Source organism: Typopeltis vanoorti, chromosome 14 (assembly GCF_054136105.1).
Source record: "Typopeltis vanoorti isolate ZY-2024b chromosome 14, IOZ_Tvanoo_1.0, whole genome shotgun sequence".
NCBI lineage: Eukaryota > Metazoa > Arthropoda > Arachnida > Uropygi > Thelyphonidae > Typopeltis > Typopeltis vanoorti.
This window is the reverse complement of record NC_143562.1, coordinates 77798964-77825581: the sequence shown is the minus strand read 5'-3', so window position 1 is coordinate 77825581 and position 26618 is coordinate 77798964. Positions and strand designations below refer to the sequence as shown.

The following is a 26618-nucleotide window of genomic DNA, read 5'->3' as shown; positions in this document are numbered from 1 at the left end:
TATATGCGTAACTGTTTGAGTAAGAGCAGCTGTAAACGTTGTACGCTACCGGTATTATTAGTGTGGGTTTTTTTTTCTTATCTAAACTAAATTACGAAATCATTATTATTAGACCTATAAACGGCAGAGAGAAAAAAAAATGGCGGCGGCATTGTCATTCCATGATTTGAATGTAGATTTCAGTCGTTTCGTTAAGTGTGAGGTCTGTTCTATGTATTCCTTCGATTACATAAATGATTTGTGGATGTTTAGTGCGGATGGAAGAAGGGTGTGTGCGAAGTGTGACCTGAACGAAGAATTAATGAATGCGAATATGAAATTGATGACAGAAAGTGCTAGTACCGATTGTATCGCGATTGCACGTTTGAAAGAAAAGGATAGTGAGCAAGAGAAGCGAAAAAATGTTAAAAAATCAGGAAAAAAGAAAAAGAGCGATTTGACAACCGTAACGGATGTTAAAAGGGACGAAAGTGAGGTGGAAAGAAACGAAATTGAGAGAACGAATGAAAGTAGAACTTGCGTAATGCAGAAATCGCAAGTAAAAAAAAAAAAAATCGAAAGAATAAATGATGGCGAAAGTTCGACGCATGTTGGACCGAAAGTACTGAAACAAAGAAAGATGAATGACAGTAAAAGTGAGAAGAATGATAGCGAAAGTTGGACGCATGTTAGTCCGAAAGTACGGAAACAAAGAAAGATAAATGAGAGTGAAAGTGAGAAGAATGATAGTGAAAGTTGGACGTATGTTGGACCGAAAGTACGGAAACAAAGAAGGATGAATGAGAGAGAATGTGAGAAGAGGGGGTCGAGAGTTAGAAAGTTAGAAAGATTTAATGATAGAGAGAATGTGTCGCGAGGTTTGGAAAGTGAATTAGATTGGATGAGGCAAGAAATGAAATGGATGCGGAACGAAATTAAGAGAATTCAGGTCAAAACTATTACAATAAATCATGATGGCATGAAAGAGTTAACGAAAGATGAGCGAGTGGCGTTGTATGGCGACTCCATTATTAAAGGTGTGCTAGAGGATAAAATGCACAAGGTATATTTTCCAGGTGGTAAAATAAGTAGAGTGATTGAGGCATTGGATATGAGGCGGGAGCGAGCAAAAGAGTTAATTGTATTAATTGGTACAAAATTTGAGAGAGAACAAAGAGCATGTCAAAATGAATGTCAAGAGACTGCTTGGAAAGATAAAAGAGAATAGTGTGACAGGAAGGGTGGTCAGTGTGTTGCCTAGGTATGATTGTGGTGAAATGAGGCGGAGAGCAAGGATTATGAATGGTATTCTGGCTGAAATGTGTGAGGAGATGGGAGTACAGTTTGTTAATGTGTGGAATGAGTTTGAGGGACGAAGTGAGCTGTATGGGAGTGATGGACTGCATTTGAGTGGTTATGGTGTGAGTCGCTTGGAGAGACTGCTGCTGGAAGGTAGAGAAGTGAATAGAGAAAATGAATCAGATCGAGAGGGGAGTGATGTGGAAGAGCAGGAGAGTAAGACGGGAGAGATTGAAGAAGTGGAAATCAATGGAGAGGTGAGTGGTATGAGTATAGAAAATGAGAGAATGCGTGTGCAAGAGGAGCAGGGAAACGGGGAGGCCCAGGGTGGACAGGGATACACAGCGTGAGAAAGGTGGATGCTCCAAGAGGAGGTGAGAGCATGTGTAGGCAGGAAAGTAATGGGATGACCAGGGATCAAGAGGAAACAGATGTTGTTGCAAAGGGTTCTAAAATGAAGAAGCAGAAAGAGAAATGGCCCCAGTCCATCATGGAGAGAGCACATCGAGTGAATGGTATCAGTGGAACTAGCTGTAGATCCAGAAATGAGTTGTTGTGTTTGTATACCAATGCTAGAAGCATAAGAAACAAGGCGGATGAAATGGTTGCACTAATTGCGTCTGTGCACCCAGAGATTGTCGGAATAAGTTAGATGAGGACGACATCCTGACAGGAATAGAGATGGAAAGGTATGATGTGTTTCGTGAGGATAGAAGGGATAAAAAGGGAGGGGGAGTGCTATTGATGATAGAGAAAGAGTTATGTCCATACAAGGTAGAGATGCAAGAGGGAAATAGGGCCAGTGGTTTTGAGGCAGTATGGTGTGAGATAGAGGTGAATAAAATCAAATACTTGGTGGGATGTTGTTATAGACCTGGTAATGTGGATGGTGGTGATAGTGAAATGTATAGTCAAATAAGCCAAGCAAATAAGAAAAGGGTGATCATTATGGGTGATTTTAATTATGGCAATATAGACTGGAATGAAGAGATAGCGACTGGAAGTAAAGAAAATGAGTTTCTTGAGTTTTTGAGGGATAACTACCTCAGACAGTATGTAACAGAGGGCACACAAGGATTAAGGGTCTTGGATTTGGTCATCTCATCGGAGGATGTAATTATAAATGAGGTGTCAAATCATCCACCAATTGGTGAAAGTGACCATGAGGTGATTATCTGGGTGGTTGCCAGCAGTGCAAGGACCCCTGTGAAAAAAGGGTATATGTGGAACTACAAGGGGGGTGATTATGAAGAGCTCAGGAGACAGCTTGCAGATGTAGCATGGAATGAGGAGTTAGCTGGAAAAGAGATCAATGCAGCTTGGGGGATTTTCAAAAACTATTTAGTAGATGCAATGTCTAAATATATACCATGGGTGAGAAGGTTAAATAAGATAGGTGTGAGATGGATGAATAAAGAGATTAAGCATGCAATACAGAAAAAAAAGGCATTGTGGAGACAGCATAAGAGAAGTGGAAGTAACCAATTTCATGAGGTCTACAAAGACCAGGCAAGGAGGGTGACTTGGTTGGTGAGAGTAGCTAAAGAGAGGTATGAACAGCAGTTAGCTAATGAAGCCAAAAAGAATCCTAGGGAGTTCTTTCGATATGTAGCCAGCAAAAGAAAGAATTATTATGGAAGGATGACATTGATTGGAGGAAATGGCATAAAGACAGCTGTTGCAGAATGTGTGGTGGAGATACTTAATGAGCAGTTCATAAAGATCTTTCAATCTTGTGAATGTGACTTCATGGAGAGATTAAGAGCAGTTGATGATGGGGAGGAGAGACTGACTGTAAGTGAGCAAGAGGTGTTTGGGGAGTTGAGTAAACTAGATGTAAATAAGGCTGTGGGACTTGATAATATATCACCACGTATTCTGAAGGAGTGTGCTAGAGAGTTGACACCTGCCTTGACATATTTTTTTAATACGAGTCTTGCACTTGGTCAAGTTCCTAAAGAGTGGAAGGAGGGCAAGATTGTGCCACTTCATAAAGGAGGTGATCGAACTCAAGCATCAAACTATAGGCCTATCTGTGTGTCAGGTGTTGTGGTTAAGTTGTTGGAGAAGCTTATGAGAACTAGGATCCAGAGTTGGTTTGACAACAATGGTATAATTTTTGATGGACAGCATGGATTTGCTAAAGGGAGGTCATGTTTTAGTAATCTACTTACTTATTACAATAAAGTGACTGCTTCCTTGGACAGAGGAGAAGGATACACAGTAATATACTTGGATTTTGCAAAAGCTTTTGATAGAGTACCTCATGATAAGTTGACAGTCAAACTAGAGCAGATGGGGTTGGATATTAGATTAGTGCATTGGATTGGAGACTGGCTATCTGATAGGTATCAACAAGTTGTGTATGGGGGTGCAATATCCAGGAAAAGGAAAGTCACTAGTGGAGTGCCTCAGGGGTCTGTTTTAGGGCCATTACTATTTAACTTATACAGGGTGTTCGGGATAAATTTGACAGTTTCGTAAGGAAAAAGAAAATCTTCTTTGTATCTATTAAATTTAATGAATTGACAAAAAAACATTACAGGCAGAGTTAATTACAATACTATCAACAAGATTTACTCAAAATAACCACCATTAGCATCGATCACAGCTTCAATTCTGCTTCGGAACCTCGAACAAGCTGATGCTACAGTCTCCCTGGGAAGGGCCGCAAAAACTGTTTTAATTTTATCCATTAACTGGGCTTTTGTATTACTGGAAGTGCGATTGGTGTCTTTTTCAACTGCGCCCCATACAAAATAATCCATGGGGTTAAGGTCTGGGGAGTTTGGAGGCCAAACATTTGGACTGGTGAAGTCGTAGAAATTTTCAGACAACCATTTTTGACTTTTCCCAGAGGTGTGGCAAGGGGCCGAATCCTGCTGCCATACATACGGCCTACCATTGGCTACCCTTGTTATCCAGGGCTTGACTACAGTTAGCAACTCCACGAACAAAGCCCGAATTCCAATGCCAGGGTTCTTCAACACCTGTTCCTGCAGATTTGCGAGGAATTCTGCTGTACGAACGCAATCAGATCGTCTGCTAGGGATCTTTCTTCTTGCTACATCCTCGTAGTCACCATTGCAAGTCTCTAGTTCATGCCTGATTGTTTTTACTGTATTCAGGGAGCATTGGGCAGCAGTCGTAATATCCTTATTTTGATGGCGGGCACGAATCATCATGATACAAGTTATTCTCTTCCATGATTCAGGTGGGTTCCAGCTATCCATCCTTTCTGACATCTTGTATATGAATGAAGAAGGGTCCAAACTTTTAAATGAAGAGAAGTGTGTGTTAATACATGTAACTTACGGAAAAATATAATTAATTATAAATATGTCAAATTTATCCCGAACACCCTGTATATTAATGATATTGGTGAAGATTTGGATGGAGATATTCAGTTGTTTGCAGATGATGCAAAGTTGGGACGAACCATAAAGAGTAGTGAAGATGTTGTGGCCTTGCAAGAAGACTTGAATAAATTGAGTGATTGGGCAAGCAAATGGGGATGTGAGTTCAATGTTGCAAAATGTAAGGTTTTAAAATTTGGAAAACAAAGATGGGATGCAGAATTTATGCTTGGTGAGAATATATTGTTGGAAGTAGAGGAAATAAGAGATCTGGGGGTGATAGTGGATAAGGATCTAAAATTTAGGGAACACATCGCCAAATTTGTGAAGACAACACAAAGACTTCTGGGAATGATGCGGAGGACACTGACATGTAGAAGTAGGGAGATACTTGTTCCAATGTATAAGGCTTTGATTAGGCCACACTTGGACTATTGTGCCCAGATTTGGTCACCGGGTTTTCAGAAGGATGAAGAGATGTTGGAAAGGGTCCAAAGGTGAATCACTAAGGTAGTTTCTGACCTCTGGAATGTTGAGTATGAGGAAAGATTGAAAAGATGTAATTTGCAGAGTCTCGTGGAGAGAAGGAAGAGGGGAGATATGATAGAGACCTACAAGTTGGTAAGGGGTTGTTATAGGATCAATGGTGGAGAAGTTCTACAGAGAATAGTGGGAGATCAGGGGAGAACCAGAGGTCATCCCTGGAAACTGTATAAGGAGGGTGTGAGTAAGGGAGTGAGAGGCAGGTTTTTTTCGTGCAGAGTTGTGAGTGATTGGAATGCCCTGCCTGAGAGCGTGGTGTCTGCAAGTAGTTTGAATGTGTTTAAGACACAGTATGATGAGATGTGTGTGTAAGATAAAAGGACCTCCTAGATGAGTCTTTGACTCCATGAGGTCTTGTTTTAATAATAATAATAATAATAATAATAACTATCTGCGATAGCATGTAATGTAAAATACTAGGGGTCAGAGAGTGCTTGACCTAGTAATTAGATCTGAGGATTTGGCTGTAACAAATATGACCACATTGCCACCAATCGGTGAGAGTGATCATAGGGTCTTAACTTGGGAGGTGTCTAAAGGTGTGGAATTTTCAATTAAGACTGGGTACATGTGGAATTATCGGGCTGGAAAGTATGACAAGCTTAGGAGTTTGATTGGTTCAGTGCCATGGCATGTACAACTGCAAGGACTAGAAGTTGATAGTGCATGGGAGGTAGTTAAGAAGTGCTTGCATGAAGCAATGGCTGACTGTATACCTAGAGTCCAAATAATAAATCAAGTAGGGGTTAAATGGATGAATAACACCATTAAGCTTGAGTTGCAAAAAAAGAAACAACTATGGAGGGAATTTAAGGAGAAGGGTGACCGGCAGGCACATAAACGGTATAAAGCGCAGGCCAGAAGGGTGACGAGTGTGGTAAGAAAAGCAAAAAGGATTACGAAAGAACATTGGCCATGCAGGCTAAAGAGAATCCTAAACAGTTTTTTAGATATGTAGCAAGTAAAAGGAAAAATGTACATGGCAGATTGATTTTAAAGAATGGCGATGGTAGGGAGGTAACTGAATCAGTTGAGATAGTTGAGTTACTGAGTGAGCACTTTGCAAAAGTATATCATCCAGGTGGTGACATTGCAGAAACGAATAAACCAGTAGATTATACGGGAATTGTGGTTAATGAAGTGGAGGTGAGTAGTCTATTGCATAACCTCAATGTCAATACATCTGTGGGATTGGATGGTATACCAGCTCGTGTTGTACGAGAAGCAGCTAAAGAATTGTCAGTACCCTTGACCATTTTGTTTAATTTGAGTCTCGGGTCTGGGTTAGTCCCGAGTGGGTGGAAAGAGGGGAAAATAGTTCCACTGCATAAAGGTGGTTCCAAGACTGCTGTTGTAAATTACCGACCGATTAGCATATCAGGAATCATTGTCAAGGTCTTAGAGAAAATTGTCAAGAGGAAAATACAAGATTGGATAGAAGAAAATGGGATACTGTATCGGGGACAGCATGGTTTTGTGAAGGGTAGGTCATGCCTCAGTAACTTGCTCACGTATTATAACACAGTGACGGCTGAACTGGATAAGGGTAATGGGTTTACGGTGATTCTGCTGGACCTTGCCAAGGCCTTTGACAGGATTCCACATGGAATTCTAATCAGTAAATTGCAGCATATGGGAATGGACATGGGGTTGGTGAGATGGATAGGAGGGTGGTTGACGGAGAGATATCAGAGAGTGGTTTACTCGGGAGTGGAGTCCACAAGACGGCCTATGACTAGTGGTGTGCCACAAGGATCTGTTCTTGGACCACTGCTGTTTAATTTGTTCATAAATGATATAGGAAATGATCTGAGAGGAACAGTTCATTTGTTTGCGGATGATGCAAAGTTGGGTAGGGCAATAGTGAATGCAGATGACGTCAAAATTTTGCAGGATGATTTGGATAGATTGGAGGTCTGGGCTAAGGAGAATGGATGTCAGTTTAATGTGGCAAAATGTAAGGTTATGCACTTTGGGGTGAAAAGATTGGCGGCAGATTACTGCATTGGTGGAACCCTGCTCCAGGAAATTGATGAGGCACGAGATTTAGGAGTGTTGGTAGATAAGGAATTGAAATTTAGGGGACACATTGCAAAAGTGACCAAAACAGCTCATCAAATCTCTTGGTTGCTGAGGAATACGTTGACAAGCAGAGACAAGCAGGTTATTGTTCCTCTCTATCGAGCCTTGATAAGACCCCATCTAGACTACTGTGCTCAGATTTGGTCACCTAGGTTTCTTCTTGATGGGGAGGAGGTGGAGAGGATCCAGAGGCGAGTGACCAAGATGATAGCAGGTCAGTGGAATGAACCGTATGAGAACAGGTTGAGGATTTGTGGGTTGCAAAAATTGGTTGATAGGCGGAGGAGGGGAGATATGATTGAGACATTCAAATTACTGAAGGGTTTCTATAAAATTAATTCAGAAGATATTTTTGAGAACAGGGCTGGTTGTGGGAGGACTAGGGGACATCCATGGAAACTGGGCAAAAGTGTGGTTAGTAAAGGTGTTAGAGCTGGGTTCTTTACTTTTAGAGTAGTGAATGAGTGGAATGCGCTCCCTGAGTCTGTAGTGGATGCTGTGACAGTGAATGAGTTTAAGGCGAGGTATGATAGATACTGTATGAATGTCAAATAGTTGTGATGAATATGATTTGGGGCCTCCCTCGATGAGTCTAATGACTCCCTGGAGTTGCCCGTAATAATAGTAATAATAATAATAATAGTAATAGTAATTGGTAATGGCTTCATATACCCTACTATATATGAAGCCATTATCAATTTTTCTAAAATCTTAAATGGCCAGTTAAGAAACTGGTCCATAATTTAATGGTTCCACTTAAGCAAAAATTTATACTACACACTCTCCTTTCTATACTCTAAGGAGCTAACCATTTGCTTGACATTCAACATTGAGTTCCTTAACACATTCCCTTAAAATCATGATGAAATCCCATGCAATGCAATTGGCTTTTTCACATGCAGAGAAACGTACTTGTCTGAAAAAAACAAATTAAATCTATGTTAATGTACATGTGACCACTTCATTTTTTGCCTTTCCACTAAATTCAAAATTCAGATTCACTCCCCTCTTGAGGATCATGATATGTCTATTACTACTTTATAACAGTATTTACTACATAACTTCATTTTTTCTCTTCCATCCCTGACTTCCTAAATTCATCCTGTAGTCTGAGAGTCTTGCATTACTATAGCTTTACCATATACTGTCAAATGAACTGTGTTTTGCTTGACCATGTAAATTTTAAAGTTTTCTGAACATCGCATGTGTTTTCCTGCTACAGTTTGCAAAGAAATAAATTATAACAATAATTAGAGAATAGCAGTTAAAGAAAAAATAGTTAAACAATAATTATCTTGTGATACATCTAGTTTTTTTGAGTGGCTTACATCAAATGACTTAATTTTTAATGGGTTTCATACTAATCCTTTGAGCAATTGTGTACACTTTTGCCACATGCTCTCTACAAAACTCCCTGTTCACCATCACCTCCAAATCCCTGGCCTCATAAATTCTTGCATTCCAGTAACATCAATGTAATACACTGCTTGTAATCTTTTCATCCAAAAGAGCATACTACACTTTTTGGGTGATGTACAGATTCTGCAGAATGATATAAACTGATGTGAAAAAGATAATTGCGAGTTTCATGTGGCAAAGCATATGGCTCTGCACTTTGGAATATTCTCCCTCAAATCATTCAATTATCATTAATATACAAATTACACAGCAGTGGTCCAAGTAAAGAGTCCACTATTGTTCACATACTTTTGCCTTAATTCAAACTCGTTATGTCCATCAGCCAACTTTTATACATGTCACTCCTTTGTGCATTTGCTCCAATTTAGGTAATAGTTCTATACAGAATTCTGTCAAATGGCTTTGCAAAGTCTAGCAATATCATGATGCAACCATCTTCCTTATTTAATTCAACTGCAGATGCTTTTTTATATATCCCCCCAACACACACACACACACAAGGTCACAAAACCTGTAACACAAGAATGCTGTGTATGTGGAAGTGGTAAGGGAAAAATAAAGAATCTGTTGATGGGTTTCTTGAATAGTTGGGATTATCCTATGTGGGAGGAAAAATAGGGAATGCTGTTCCAAAGAAAAAGTTAGAGATGAAATGAAAGAGGATGATGAGAAGTTGTTTAAATAAATTTGTGACATCCAAATAGATACTGACTAGTAATTGTGACTACTTGTGTTTTTATAGAACATATATGAGAAAGTAGCTTGAAGGAATTTTTGACACAGTGGTTCATCTATTAATGGATTGTTGATGGCACTGCACTGATGTAACATGGCATTGATGTGCTGTAAGTTTTCAATCTCTCATTTAGGGTTGATGTAAACAAAAAAAATAATAAATTCAATTCATATAGTATCAGAGTTATATAGGAGAGAAGTAGTGTCTAGAATGGAATAGGATACCAAGTGCTTTGGGCAGCTGAGAAGGTTACGGATGGCATACAATGTATTTGCCTGGAAAGGCTAGATGTGTAAGTCAGCCAAAGAAGTGAAATCTAATCCTAAGTGGAGATCTGCATATTAAGTTTTCCCATTACTTTTGTAGGAGAGATCAAACAGGACTGTGTTTTGATAGCATTGGAGTCCACTACATTACCTTTATTCGGATGGAAAATAGTAAGGAGAATACTGTTTAAGACATTGGATCAAAGAAGAGGAATGGAGTGTGCTATCATCAGCAAAGCCATGGAATGGATTTATGGTCAGTAAGAGAAGGTCTTCAAGCATATAGCCTAGTGGACCAATCCATATTGATGATTGCAAAATAACTGGTGACCTTCCAGGTGAATAGGTTTGGCCCTTGATGCCTTTCTCCACTGTTTTGAGAGGAATGAGATGAGGGCAATGGGACAGTAGTTTAAAAAGGGAAATAAATGCCACAATTAGAGATGGTCTAGATAAAAGCTTGCTTCCATGCAATTGGGTAGATACTAGACAAGTATGATAAATACTTGTCTTATAACTAGACAAGTATGACATGTTGATTAGGTGACAAAGGATAGATTTTAATACAGGAAGGCAAATTTTGAGCATCATGGGCAAGGAACCATCTCGACCAAGAGACTTATTAGCATCCAAACTAATGAAGATTTTTCTGTCTTTTTAGAGAAAATTTTCTGTCTTTTTGGAGGTGATTTTCCTTCATCAGTTATGCAACAGTTAAAGAAAAAGACCTATGCCACCAAGCCTTATGTCTGAGGATATTACCATGGTGCCATCTGTGTATGTGTGAGAGAGACACAGAAAAAGTATGAAATACAGAAGCTGTGTCCAACAGTTAGTGAAGAATCAGAAGACTAAATTGCGATTTGAGCATGAAGTGAGATTTTTTGGGATTGATCTTTTTGAAGTCTAGCATAGATTTGTTGATGGGTTTTTAACAGATATTGCAGGCTGTCATGCAAGTTGAGTACAAAACTAAAGTTTATTGAATAAATATGCTAAATTTTTATCACACTTGTTTGATCAGGACTTAAACATTGAAAGTTTTGTGTGTGAGGGAGAATGAAGGCCCTCATTCCAAAAAGGATTATTTTATTTATTTGGCTAGAGAAGGTGTTTGAATTATTATTATTATTATTCTTATTCTTATTATTATTATTCTTATTATTATGTGATCCCTCCAGGGAGTCCAAAGACTCATTGAGGGAGGGCACCTACCCTACAGCTCCGTCTCCACCACTCAATCCATCAACTACAACGAACCGCAACTACCATCATCATCATCTACACCAGCACCATCTACTGCCCACCACCACTAGTATTTTCACAGACAATCACAAACATCCATGCCCACAATGGGATTCGAACCTGCAACCTTTTGGCTGGAGAGTGGATATGCTAACCAGGCCGGGAATTAGAAGAGTAGAAAGAATAATCAGACCAGAAATCACAGAAGTCATCCCACTTAGTACCATTGAAGGGGAAGAAGACTGGGGATGGCTAAATGAAGATCAATAAAGAATGAAATTTGATAAAGGTTATGACTACAGTAACCAAGAGGAGATGTCATTTTAAAGGTCCATTGTGTATTGGGTATAATGATATCTGATATTCTGGTTGGTACATGGACAATTTGCATAACATCATTACTAAAAATAAATATATCAATCACTTCAGGCTTGCTCTTTTAAGTTAGAGAAGAGGAGCCAGTTTTAATTATGAACATTATAATTTCCTAAAAAAGGTGATTTCACAGTTTGGAGAATTATAATATAGAAAATCAATTTCAGAGATAAACAATCAGAGGTCAGAGTGGTTATCAGAACTGGGAGAATGATAAAGGCAGTGCATGACAGCAACAAAATGTCGCAAGGAAATTTTGGTCCAGAACAAATCATAAAAAGGGGATTCTAAGTTCAATAATTTCTAGTATGGAATGTGAGACCTGACAAATGCACATGTACACCCCTTCTTATAGATGGAATTCACATAATGTAGGCTGGATATTTGAGATGGGAAGTAGTTGTTGAGTTACCAGTTGAGATCCTGTATGAAATAATAGATCAGGTTTTGATGCAAGTGATGGTGCACCAAATTTAATTTTGAATTGAGGCCACAAAGTGCAGTGTGCGTGAAAGTGATTTTACATTTTCATATCCAAAGACCAAAAAGACACTTCGTTATTTGTGATTTATTTATAGGAGATTTTTATAAGCCACAGTTTGCTGTTAGTTTTGTTAATGTCTAAGTTGAAAGTTTATTTTTCACTTGGTTAGACTATAATAAATTTAGTTTAATCCTTTATCCAAGTGTGAGCAAAAAAAGTTTGTGCCTGAAAGCATCTTCAGGACTGGGGTAAGGTGGTGAAACTCGTTGCAAAGGTGGAGCAAGCTAACATCATTCCTATCTCAGTATCTTCCATAATGCAAAACACATCTCCTTGCAGATATGTATAATGTTATGCATTAAAGGAAGGGCCACTACCTTCTAAGTGTTTGCTCACACTTGGATAAAGGATTAAACTAAATTTATTATTTGTTAATGTCTATTATAACAGTAAGCAAAACTAGAGAGTTGAAGCATTCAATGTGAGGGAGAAAGAAATGAACATGTCTCTCCATGAGGGGTTTCAATGATGTCACCTGAATATTGCTATATTTGTAATCTCTACGAGCATGATCCAGCAGTAAGTGGTAATAGGATTATTTTCTATTTGGTCAAAAATCCTCTTGCACATTACCATCAGGTTCATCCCCAGGAACTATCTAGCTACTAGCTGTGTAACTATTTTGTTGCTGTCCTCTCAAAAGCAGAGGATACTGATTCTTACTTAAATAGTTTTGTTCAGTATTTCCATGAAGAGTGTTCTGTGATGCATTGTGTGAAGGGTAAAGTGAAGACCAAATGTGTAGGAAGGGTGTGAGAGCTGAATTTATTTGCTTGCAGAGGAGTAAAAACAAGCTGCTAGAGTCAGTTGTAAGTGCTTTGTTGATGAATGAGTAGTACAAAGTGAAGTATGACAGATACTGTGCAAATGTTATTTGTATTTGGTGGCACATCCATGGTGTCTTGGACTCCATGGATGTGCCTGTTTGTTATAACATTGTCTGCTATAGTGAGAGATGACTTAATGGCTGCATTAATGTGCTCTACAAAGTAGCAAACGAAATCTTAGCAATAATGACAGTAGAGTATAATGATCAGATTGTAGGACAATTATATGTATTTGAGTCTTTGGATGTCTCCATTACTACTGCCTTCTCTGGATCTTCACTTTTTAAATAAGTGACAACTTTCAGATACATAACTTTATCACTATTATTATACGGCATCTCATCAGAGACCAGAGACATATTGTGGGAGATCCAAACTAACTATTATGCACACAAAACCTATCATACCTCTCCTTAAACTCATTCACTATCAGGGAACACACAACTAATTCTGGCAATCCATTCTACTCATTCACCACTCTCCATGCAAAAAATCTGGTCCGTACTACCTCTACTAACCACAAATGTTTGAACTATCTTGCATATTTCTCAATAACTTCTCTCTTATTCCATATAAATTTATTCAATGGACTGCCCACTACTTGTTACATTATCTGTAATTATATATTTTTATATTAGTTTCACATCACCTCATTAAAAATTGTACCTGGGTAGCTGAAATATTTTAGGTGTTCTATGGGTTATCCACTGAACATGCAGCTAATGTTTTCCATGTTCTTGCCTATTTTCATAGCTTAACTGCTGATTTTCTTAGCAATGTGAATAACAATAGAGATAGCATGTACCCTTGTCTTCCACCTGATTTTAGTTCAAACCATCTTCTTGTATATTTTCTTCAGTTCTATTACTAGCCTAAATATAAGCTACATCATGCCCTGTATAATGCATACAAGACATCAATCACTGAATGTTGGTCTGAAAATGGTGAGGACATGTTTAACCTGGCAATACCCCAGCTATAATGTTGCACCATCATAATACAAAAAATACAATTTAGTTATCTCAAACTATTCCAAATTACTAGCACATTCTCATTTGTTTGGTATGCAGGTTGGAATTTAATAACAGGATACACCACAGGAAGGCAATGAATGGGCATTAGGTCAGATGCTTCAGTTCTCCACATTCCTCACACTTATCTAGCTTTGATCCATTTAAGTGATTTTTTTCTTTTTCTTTCCAATAAAGCAAACAATTTTGTTGTTGTTGTAATGAAATTTACGAGTCCCAATACATACAGTCATTGCATGAGAGTGGTATTCTTACAGCAGCATATCTCAAGAAAATCAGTTCAGTTTCTGGTTAGGAAGATTCCAACTGATTATATAGCTTCACTTTAAAACTTCAATAACCCAGGCAACAATTGCATAGGTGATAAGGGAATTTTTCATTTGATGCTGAGTTACACTTTCAGGCAGAGTTTCAAGTTTTTTTTTTTTAACCATTGATACAAAACTATAACTTTTGTAACACCAGCATAAGATAATTACATTATCTGATTCTTACACCAAAGAAATGTTAGCCTTTCCATGGCATTTAAACAGTATCACTCACTAAAATGGGATAAAAAAGAAGTACACAAACAACGAAAAAGTAATTCATGTGGCTTTTTCAAAATGTGTAATTAAAATTAATAATTATGCATTTATTTGGAAATTATGTTTCACTAATTTTTCTCTATACTCTCATATATCTTTGACCGACTGTTTTATTTCTAAACACCAACTCTCAGATCATCACAAGTCAAAACTGGTTTGAACACTGTCTTTTATATATATATATCTAACCAAAACATATTTCAATTGTTCCACAGATTCTCTACTGAGAAAGCAATTTATGAGTATTTTCATAAAGTAAGGAGCTAAGTTGAATATTTCAAATTTTGATTTAAGCTTTAGTGCTGCTTTCTTTTATGTGATCATATAGATCAGTGATAAGCAACCTTTGTTCTTCAGTGGGCCACAATTGAAAACCTAATATTCCATATGGGCTGCAATGAACACAATATTAAATACTTTAATATATTAATCAAAAAAATTTTAATTTATAGGGTGGAATTTGTTATTTTCAACATAGATTTATAGTGAAAAGTTTTTTTTTTTTTAATTTGATTTACTTTTTATTAGTAATACTTTCAATATATATATACACACAGGTACATAATTTTTTTATCAAAAGAAATTAAATAGCTGCTGAAATTTAATTAATGGCATATTTGGCTCTGTTTCTCATCAACAAGCTTTTCAATATTGGGAGGTATGTTTGAAATTGTGACTCATACAATTTTTTAGTCATTCGTCATCAAGGTGATTTCGACGATCATTTTTTACAATTTTCATTTTCGAAAAAAGTTGTTCACACAGATAAGTACTACCCAATAAACTCGTTATTAGTCTGGAATGGGTAGCCAGCAATGGAACTTTAACAGTTGGAAAGTAACTCATATAAAAGTCAATAAGACTAACATTTTGAAACTTATTTCTTAGTTTAGTGTTGCTTTGGAAATCAATAATTTCCATTTGAAATTCTTTGGGAATCCTTTCGATGTCTATATTAAATGGTGATGAGAAAATATCAAAATTAGTTTCGTTTTCACGTAAGTTTCAGAACCGCAAACTGAATTCTTCTTGTAGTCTCTGTATTTGCTCTGCATATTTTTTCGTTTCAGGTGGATTTTCTTTTCTCAAAATTGGAAAATGAGCCATATTATTAAATTCCAGTTGTCGATTCCAAATTTTTAGTTTATTTTCAAAAGCTTTTATTTCATCAAACATTTCATTAATAAGTTTGTTCTGTCCTCGAAGATTTACATTTAATTCGTTCAAATGTTGAGTAATGTCAACGCAAAATGCAAAGTCGCACATCCAGTCCTTGTCATTAAATTCTGGAAATGGGTTGTCTTTCATCTCCAAAAATAACCGAATTTCCCTCTTCAAATCGTACATGTGCTTAAGCATTGTGCTGCAGCTTAATCACTGTTAAAAGGGATATCGCCAAATTCGCTTTCCACATCTCTTAAAAAATTCCTTAAATTTGCAATGATTCAATCCTCAAGATCTAATGAAATTTACAATTTTAATGATTGGTGGAACAACATTGGACAGTTTCAAAACTTTTGCACTCAAATTTTCTTGGTGCAAAATGCAGTGAGAAATAATTATTTTGCATCCTGTTAATCTTTTTATTCTCTGGATAATAATCCCAACAGACCAACATTCATACTAGACATGGGCTTGAACTCCATCTGTTGTTATACTGACGATCTTTTCTATTGGTATATTTAATTGATTAGGAATGGTTTTCAGTTCCCTGTATACATGTTTTCCAGTAGTAGTTCCTTTCAATGGAACTAAAGATGCAAATTCTTCAGTGATGTTAAAACTAGAATCTGTTCCTCTCAAAAAGACAGTAAGTTGTGCCATATCACTAATATCACAACTTTCATCCAATGCCAAAGAAATCCATTCTAATTTAGAAATATTTCCCTGCAAAATTTCCTCAATACTTTGCAAAAGATCATCAATCCTACTTGTGATTGTAAATTGCGACAAGCTGATTTTCGAAATTATATCTTTTTTTTTTTTTTTTTTTTTATCAGGGAAAGGACTGCTAGTAAGCATTCTTTTACTATTTCTCCATCAGAGAATGAGTTCATTCTTTTTGCCAAAATTTGACTAATAATGTAGCTTGCATGTACTGCAATATCTGTAGTTAATGAAGCCGCTCTAAATACATTTTGACATTGTTTAAAATTTTTTTTGCAGTTGATTCACTTTGTCTTTGTGCAACTGTCCTTGCAAATTGTCAAATTTTGAAGAATGTTTAGTTTTATAATGGCTCTTTATGTTATATTCCTTGAAAACAGATATCTTTTCACAACATATCAAGCAAACAGCATTGTCTTTTATGCAAGCAAAAAAAGTCACATTCCATCTTTCATTATACTGATGATTTTCGTCCTCAACTTTGAATTCATTGATTAAACACAGGGTTCTGTTTGTAAAAAAAAAAAAGAAAAAAATTGATGTAAAGACGCAATTTTTTAAAAGAAAAAATTATGTTACCATTATAAATTTATAATTTGCTTATGTTTTGAAAGCACTTGTATCGATAAGAGTATTCAAGAATAATGCAACTACTTTTGTATATTGTTAAAGTATGACTACTCGTGCGTGACCGAAAATGCAAAGGCAAATGGCACAATCATGGGAACTATTATCACAAGCAAATATTTTTCACATGACCTCTTAATGCATGCTTCATATTGATAACACATTGTGCCTTTTGCTAAAATTTTTACACTTCATCTAAATGAAGTGCAATGTTTTGGCGGGCCTCAGGTTAGTAGTCGGAAGGCCGCATGCGCCCCTCGGGTTGCTCATCACTGATATAGATGATGAATAACAGTAATGTTAGTGTGTGCCTTTTTTTATATATATCTACTTTTACATCAAACTATCTTCCTATACTTCCTTTAATTCTAACAGCTGATTTGAAACTTGAATACAAGAAATATATTACCTGTACTTGCACCATATAACTGCAGTTTTGAAGAGCTTGTCACCTTATATGTCTTTTTCAAATCAACAAAATTTAAATGCATATCTCTTATATTCCCAAGATTTCTCAATTATGCTTTAAGTAAAAATCTGAACCACAATCCCTATTTGACCTGAATTTAAATAAGTAGGAGTTAATTATAGAAGAGAAACTTAAAGTTTGTCTTCCATAATTTTTCTTAGCCTCTTATTCATTATGCTTGCATAAATCTTACCTGGAACAGTCAGTAGGAAAATTCCTCTGTAATTCTTAATAATTTTTCTTGCCCTTTTTACAGATAGGTATTAACTCTGCTTGAATGATCTGTAATTCAGCCTTCTCACTAGGCCTTTAGAATTATTATTATTCAGGCATTTATGCAGTAGAGTTACTGTATACCTCCAAATCTGACCAATCCTGGTCCAATATGAAAAGCCCTCTGGTATATCCCAGAGGACTTCCCATATTTATGGAAATGCCACTAGGTGGATTTGGTTACAATGGTTTTTTCTACCTCGAGTATTGTGAGGTGGATTAGAGATGGCATCAATGGCAATATCATATTAAAAACGAGGATATTAGGAATGAACTTGATATTGTCAGCATCCAGGAATGCATTAGCAGAGCTAATCTCAGGTGGTATGGTCACTTGAACAGAATGGGCGAGGAAAGATTAGCAAAACAAGTGTTCCCTGCCAGGTTGGCAGGAAAACGATCCAGAGGAAGACCAAGATATAGGTGGATTGATATTGTACAATGTGTCTTAGATGACAGAAATATAAGATTTGATAATGTTAGAGTCTTGACAAGTAACACACTGATTTGGAGGAAAATTGTAGATAGGAAGTTAGTAATGATGTAAATTTTTCATGTAGTACTATCGTATCCTGTACACCCCCACCTCTTGAGGGTACATGGCAGGAATTTAATGATGATGAAGTATTGTGAGGTACTCCTGATCACATTCTTGAATATATTCTATCACTGTTCTGTCACAACTTGTTTCAGTTAACAATATTTCAAAGTAATTATTTCAGATATCAAGAATATCTTTGTCTTCAATTTATACTTTGAAAGATTGTTAAATCTTTCTTCTTGCTTTTGAGTCCACCATCATGTTCTGATTTTTCTATCTTTGTAGGCAACTTCTCCAATTGAATCTCTGGATGAATCAATCAGTTTTATTTTGACTGATTTTCTTTCACACTTTCATTTTTCTTGAAAAATATTTGTATATTTGGAGGCTATAATTCACTTCTGAAAACTACTAAACTTTGATCTATTTTAAAACTTTATTTATTTTGCATGTAAATCCCACATTCATCAATATTAGTACCATGCACTGGGATGTGCAATATACAGCCTCTCTTTGTAAAATCAATTCCACCTTCCTATGGTGTGGCCTGTTTCACAAAAGAAACTCTGGCATTTGTAGCAAGCATTCCTGCTCTGCAAAAGTATATCTTCTTAGCTGGTGGAATTGCCAACTAGACAACTATGTGGTAGATGACTTTCATCGGAAGTGAAATAACACCACCTTGATTATTGGGGGCCTGAAGTAGCAAATGCTATGTTTAGGCTACAGAATAGGGGTTCTGACCTTCATCCCCCCCCCCTTCTTTTTTGTACAGTGTGTGTGATGACTAACATACTTAGAGATCTAAACCGTCCTCCATTTTGAGGGGTTAAAACAGTAATAATGCAGGCCACCTGCGGAAGAGTATAACAGGTCTGAACCAGTTAGTAATTTGTCAGGAGGCTTCCCAGTTAACTCTCGCATAATCCCACGGCCAGCTTGTGGGATTATGCGAGAGAGTTAGAAAGCTAAACACTGTATAAAACTAGGTAAACAAAAGTCATGAGGGGACTTTGGCAAGAACATAGAAAATAAATTTCATGAAAATGGAAAAATATTCTGGAGGTTGTTGAAGAAGCTTAGAAATGGAGGAAAGAATGCTATAAAAGGAGTTATAGATGATAAAGGTGACATGAAAATGGGAGAAAAAGATATCCTTGAAGTATGGAATAATTACTTTGAAAAACTGCTAAATAAAACAAGCAGTGATGATAGCACAGTGGTAAAAAACAGTGACCAGGCATACAGTCAGGAATACATATCCATACTTGAAGTAGAAAAAGCCATCAAAGGCTTGAAATGTGAAAACGCAGCAAGAGTAGATGATATTTGACCAGAAATGCTGAAATATGGTGTTATAAAAATCTTACAGTGGCTGCACTGCATAATTCAAAAGGCCTGGACAGAGGGACGAATTCCTGATGATTGGAGTAGAGCTCTCATAGTACCCATATATAAAATGAGAAATAAAACTGAATGTGAGAATTACAGAGGTATTTCCCCACTGAGTGTTCCTGGTAAGATTTATGCAAGAATACTTGAGAAATGGTTGAGAAGAATTTGGAAGAACAAGCTGGATTCAGGCCAAATAGAGGCTGTCAGGATAAGATCTTCACTTTATGACAAATAGTTGAAAAATCATGGGAATATAACAAAGATTTGTATTTAAGTTTTGTCAATCTGGAAAAGGCATATGGCAAGATGCTAAGAAAGAAGCTATTCAATACGCTACAGTTATATGGTGTCAATGGGACATTATATCAAGTGGTAGATATCGTGAATGAGGCCTGCCTCTGCTAGACAGACCCTTGTTCAGGATCTCACAAGAACGGAGCTTAAATAAAGAAAATACCTGTACTGCTGGTGAAAATTGTACTAGAAAGAAATAAGGAAAGGGAGTGAAGTGTATCATATAATTGTCTATTAAGTGCATATCTTGAAAGTTTGTTTTTCACTTGGTCAGACTATAATAAATTAATTTTAATCCTTTGTCCAAGTGTGTGCAAACAAAGTTTGAGATCCTATAGGAAGAGATGACCCTGCTAATGCTTCTGCCTTGGTATCTCCACTTGGGCCTGGCTCCCACTGAAGAGACCTCAATAAAGGTCGAAACTAGTTTGGATAGTGGCCCTTTCCTTAATGCATAAAATTATGCATATCTGCAAGGAGATATGTTTTGCATTATGGGAGATACTGAGATAGGAGTGTTGGTAGCTTGCTCCACCTTTGCAAGGAGTCGCCCGGTGTTGTACCACTTTACCCCAATCCTGAAGATACTTTCAGGCGCAAACTTTGTTTGCACACACTTGGATAAAGGATTAAACTAAATTTATTAAGTGTATATCTATTCACCCAATGGAGAGGAAACATTGTAAAATATTAATATGTGTGGATTAAAAGGGGTAAATTGGAAGTGGAAAATAATATGTGTAAGCTGCAAGTGGAGAATAATATGTGTTGCAACAAACAAAAAAAAAAGGGAAATGTTGACAATCAACCCAAGGACAGATTCTATGAAACTGTGCATGCCACAGTGATGACTAAGAGCCATAAGATCATGACCTTGATAAACCCATTGTTGAACCTTACAAGCAAGATTTCGCAAATTCTCTGGGAGGTGCTCTCTCATGGGTTCGAGATGAAAGTCTTCGATGCAACCGTGACTGTAAGCTGCAGGAGAAAAAGGGAGTTGATGGTTGGAAAATCGAGAGAGTGAGAAAGAAGGTGAAAGAAATATAATGTCAGAAGGAGGTCCGACAAAAAACCTCCAAGTGCAGACCGAAAAAAATAAAGGCTCGGATCCAAAATGAAACCCGAACCATGATGTCCCTCCTGGAAGGTACAGATGTTTTCCAATGCGAAAATCCGGTGCACATCAATCCATGAGATGGGAAAGCAATCTGCAGAGTGAACAAAGGTCCAACCAGGATATGCATGTGACTCGCACGTGGTGATTGAGTGAGACTACACCCTGCAAGAAATAGTAAGGTAATTTTGACCTATCTAAAGTTCAAGAGGGAGCATTGAATGAAAAATTCGGTTTAAGCACATTTACAGAAAGGAAGACTGAGACTATTTTGTTAGTTAGTGTAACTTTTAGGGACATTGGACTGATAGTCTGAAGAGCCATGTTATGTGATCCTTGCAAAAGAATTTGTATGTGTATGTTACCTTAGCTGTCTCCCTAAAGATACATGTCTAGACAATTCTTAGTATATACTTATGTGCATGCCCTCTCTTAGAAGATAATAGATATGTCATATTCTGAAATTGTCATGTAATGCTACTTAAAGTGTTTAATCTAATTTAAGGGAAATTAATGAATTGATTGATTTATGTTTCATGTATACTGATAGTGTAAAATAAAACTTTATGTTTGGAGTTGAATCCTGGTCATCAAATTGTGTTTGAGAACGATATTGCCACTTACCAAAATACGGACCGTGATAAAAAGGGGAAAGAGTGATTAAGTAACTAAGGCTAGAAAAGGGCATGACTGCAATCTCCCAAAAATCCGGACACCATCCTGCCTGATTTGAGTCAGGCAGGATAGTTATCTAGATCAGGGAAAGGGCCCACAGTTTATTAAGATAGACAACTCTAACTGGTGCAGAACAAATAAATTTGTTACAGTCCGTGACCCAGGGAGAATTTTTAGGATCCCTGGCCACAAGGAAGCAATTGATAAGTCATATTCAAAATTAAGAACCAATGCTCACGAAGCACCAGTCTAACACAAGCAATACTTAGTCTTTATTTGAGTTGTAAGTCAGCAGTTAGAATTGAAGGAAGTATAGGAAGATGGTTTAATGCTAAATCTGGTGTGAGACAAGGATGTACATTATCCCCTCTGTTATTCATTATCTATATGGATCACATTATGAAGGAAAGTGGTATTAAACATGATATCAAAATTGGAGATGTTGATGTCAGCTCTTTGCTTTATGACGATGTTATACTTCTAAATGAATCCGCTATAAGTCTGCAAGATTCCCTGACTAAATTGAATTACTGTTGTAATAGATATGGTATGAAGGCCAGCAATAAAAAGACAAAGACAATGAAAATAGACAGAATCCTTGAAAATGTCAACTGCATTGTGAACGGAAAATCTGTGGAACAAGTAAAACATTTCAGTTACTTAGGCACGATTTTTAATGAAGATTGTAAATTAAATATGGAAATAGACAACAGAATAAACAAAACTGGTATGGTAGGAAGTCAATTGAATAAATTCATATGGAATAAGAGAGAAATTAGTCAGAACACTAAATTAGCTGTATACAAGACAGTGTTCAAACCAGTTTTAACTTATGGATCTGAGAGCTGGGTCAGAAGTAAAACACTTGACCAAAGATAGAGACCACAGATATGAGAGTCCTGAGAAAGATTAGAGGCGTGAATAGATGGCATCAATTGCCATTGATGCCATCTATTCATGAGGATATTTCATTTATCTATTCACGAGGATATTAGGAAAGAACCTGACATTGTCAGCATCCAGGAATGCATTACCAGAGCTAATCTCAGGTGGTATGGTCACATAAACAGAATGGGCGAGGAAAGATTAGCAAAACAAGTATTCTCTGCCAGGTTGGCAGGAAAACGACCCAGAGAAAGACCAAGATATAGGTGGATTGATACAGTACACAGTGCCTTAGATGATAAAAATATAATATCTGATAATGTTGGAGTCTTTTTAATTTAATTTGCCATATCCACTAAAATTTGTTGCCTAAGTAGCTGAAATATTTTATATTCACTCCATGACTCAAATTATTCAGCATTTTATCTTTGCCTATGAATTATGATAATAAATATAATGCGTGATGTAACATGTAATGCAGTGCAGCGACTGTAGAACTGTTATACTTCTATACCTGAGTATTTCTGGTCGAATATCATCTACTCCAGCTGTTCTATAGATTCTTCATCCAAGATACAGTTGATATTTTCAATGTTTCTGCCTATTTTCATCATCTTTTTCTTCTTATCGCTGATTTTCATACCAAATTTATCACAACAGTTATTCACTTTAGTCAGGGAACCTTGCAGACATCATTTGCATAAAGTAAAGATGCAAATGATGTCTTTATAATGTGATCCAAATAGATAATGAATAACAGAGGGAATAATGTACATCTTGTTTCACACCTGATGTAACATCAAACCATCTTCCTATACCTCCTTCAATTCTAACCACTGATTTACAACTTAAATAAAGACTAAGCATTGCTTGATATAATGTCCTATTTACACCAATATAACTGTAGCATTTTGAATTGCTTTTTTCTTGGCACCTTAGCATAGGCTTTTTCCTCTATGAATCTTAAATATAGATCCTTGTTATATTCCCATGATTTCGTAACTATTTCTCTTAAAGTGAAAATCTGATCCTGACAACCTCCATTTGTCCTGAATCCAGCTTGCTCTTCTCCAATTTCATTTCCTCAATCCTTGTCAACGGTTTCTCATGTATACTTGCATAAATCTTACCATGAACACTCAGTAGGGAAATACCTCTGTAATTCTCATATTCAGTTTTATTTCTCCTTTTATAGATGGTGCTATGAGAACTCTACTCCAATCATCTGGATTGGAGTAGAGTTCTGAATAATGCAGTGCAGCGACTGTAAAACTGTTATACCTGAGTATTTCTGGTGGAATATCATCTACTCCAGCTGCCTTTCAGCAGTTTATGGTTTTGATGGCTTTTTCTACTTTAAGTATTAATAGGTATTATAGATTGAATGCCTGTTAAATGTTTTCTACCACTGTGATCCTTGTCAGGTGTCTTCTCTCTCCAGGAGATTGACTACCATGTGTCTCCACCATGTCCTATTCTGCGCCTCTCTGCTGCATTCCTCATACGAGAGATAGGTCCAGTCTTCTATATTTTTCATCCACTCCAGTCTGTGTCTTCCTCTCTTTCTCTCAATCCTTTGATATAATGTTCCATTTACAACAATATAACGGTAGCATTTTGAATAGCTTTCCACTTGGCACTTTGGCATCGGCTTTTTTTCCAGTCTACAAATCTTAAATATGAATCCTTGTTATATTCTCATGATTTTGTAACTATTTCTCTTAAGTTATACATCAAGGATATCTTTATCTCCAGTTTCCATATAACATTGATCATCACTGATTCCTTTTATAGTACTCATTCCACCATATTTAAGCCTTTTGAACAGCCTCCAGAATATTTTGCCATCTTCCTGATATTTATTTTATATGTTCTTACCAAAGTCATCCCATGACTTTTGTTTAGCTAGTTTTATATAGTGCCTCGCTTTCTTACATTTATCTCTGTATTCTTTCAATATGCTTTCTTCTTTTCTTTCACTGCATCTTTAACTTCCCAAACTCACCATGGAGTTCTGATTTTTCTCTCCTTGCAGACAATCTCACCATATGCCTCTCTGGCTGAATTAATCAATGTTTTTTTTCAGGGTTTGCCAGTGAATCTCCAAGGTTTGGTTCCTGTTTTAAATTTTTCATTTTTTCTTGAATGATGTTTGTATAGTTTAGTCTACAAACATTATTCTGAAAGCTGTTCAACTTTGATTTGCTTTAAAACTTAAAGGTTCTTTAAGGGTCAAAGCTGTATAACTGGGAGGAGACCTCCACATAGTCTCTTAAGGAATGTGGAGAACTAACCAGGGCTTTGGACGTAATGTCCAATCTTCACATTCTTATGGTGCACTCTGTTAGGCATCTACCTGGATACTGAACGAATAAAGATGGGCTGACAATTTAGGATTTAGCTGCCCAAATTGTATTCTTATTGGCTTAAACTATAGTGCAAAATTATGGTATGTTTAATAAACATCACAATAATACTATATTGAATTTGTGTCACATGAAGCTAACTGAAAAAAAATTCATGCACTGCTCTTTGAAACTAATTGTGTATTTATTTTGAAATGAAGGTCTGGCCTCCTCTCTCTTAGCAAATGCTGTTACCAATCTAACTAAAGGCTGCAATCTCTTTCTCTCTTCCCCCTTTCTTTTTCCAGAGAAAGAGATGGTCCTTTCCATCATTTTGAAACTGATGTTGTGGATAACATGATCACAATGTGTGTGCATGGGTATACTTAGGGTTTAAAATGCATTACTATTTCTGAATAAGGAGAATGCAGAACACACATCCATGTGTTATGTATGTTTCATGCTTGTATTCTTAAAGCCAGTTGGTCTATTTATAAAAGGAAGAAAACTGTCACTTCTAGCTGACTAGCTCTCTCTTGAAAAAAAAAAAAAAAAGCATAGAAAAATGAATACATAGATACAAAACACATCCTTATCATATCAGTTTTGTGTCTGTTAGAACTTAGGAACATTACCTTTGCTGCTTCTCTCCGCTGAAATTCAATCTTAGCCATTTCAGTTGCAACCCACTGAGGAACATCAGGTATTGCATATGCTATGCCAAATTTTAAAGACAGAATAACATGCTAAAAGAAAGAAAAAACAACTTAACTAGTAATATTGTCTATTACATTATACAGTTAGCTAAAATAAAAAGTTTTAAAAGGCTTAAATCTTTTTGTTAACAATGTAAACAAATATGTCATTTATTAACATTAAAGTGACTGAAGAAAAAAGTAAAAAACAAAAAATGTCCAATTTTTCACAGAAATTGTTATACCAAGTTAATAGCAATACTCAGATGATATTTTTGAGGACTGTACTGGCATTTTATGTAAGAGCACACAAGTTAGAAATATATAGATATACTAGGGGGGCTATGCCCCCCTGCCACCTACAATGCCCAACCCCCGTGTTCCGGACTGGTAGGCCTGTTCTCCTTCAATTCTGATGACTCGACACTTAGGGTAGCCCCTCAGTGTCGAGTCTTCAAAAGGGGGTTCCTCCCCCCGGCGCCTACGCCCCCCCTTGGAATGTGTCCAAGTTATTTTGTATTTGTCTATTTTTCTGATGTCTTTTTTTTTTTTTTTTTTTGTCAAAAAAATTCAGGAATCATACAGTGATTGGATTCTGGTATGGTAGGTGGTAATTTTCCTTGGTCATCAATGCAAGAGTTTGGGGGAGGGGGAAAGGATGATGCTAGGAAGTCAGCTTTATCTTTGAGTGAAATAACAGTAGTGCCATCAAGATGAGAGAGAGAGAGATGGAAGTGCAAGTAAGCAGAAGTTGAAACCAACAGCCTTAGCTTTTTCTGCCATTGTCCTTTATGAAATCAGATTTGGATTTTGACTGCTTTGTATTTGTTTTTGGTATAGGCAAAGTATGAAGGTAGTTTTTGATGCAAGTCACCTGCAATAAGCTGAATGTTTTTCTTTAACTGCTCTGATACTTTCTGTTTAAGCAGGGCACGGAAGGATTCTGAGAATGGGGGATGAAAGCCTTTGTGCCAGTGAAAATAATTTCTGTGACTCATTCAGAGCAGGTGTTAGGATCAGATTAGCTGAAGCAATAGTCTGACCATGGAAAGGAGGAGAAGAAGTTTCAAAGGTCATCCCATTTGATGCCTTCGTAGTGCCAGAGGATGTGAGGTCAGGAGTGGAA

The 26618-nt window shown here is 36.8% G+C and overlaps 1 protein-coding gene across 1 annotated transcript in view; it reads right to left on the bottom strand.

Moving 5' to 3' along the window:
* Window positions 1-26618, bottom strand: part of LOC150099691 (anoctamin-8-like) — a 416071-nt gene that overhangs the window by 13791 nt on the left and 375662 nt on the right. Inside the window, exon 14 of the mRNA XM_090403618.1 lies at window positions 25433-25543. Within this exon, the coding sequence (XP_090259744.1) occupies window positions 25433-25543 (111 nt within the window). The remainder of the gene's footprint in view (window positions 1-25432; window positions 25544-26618) is intronic.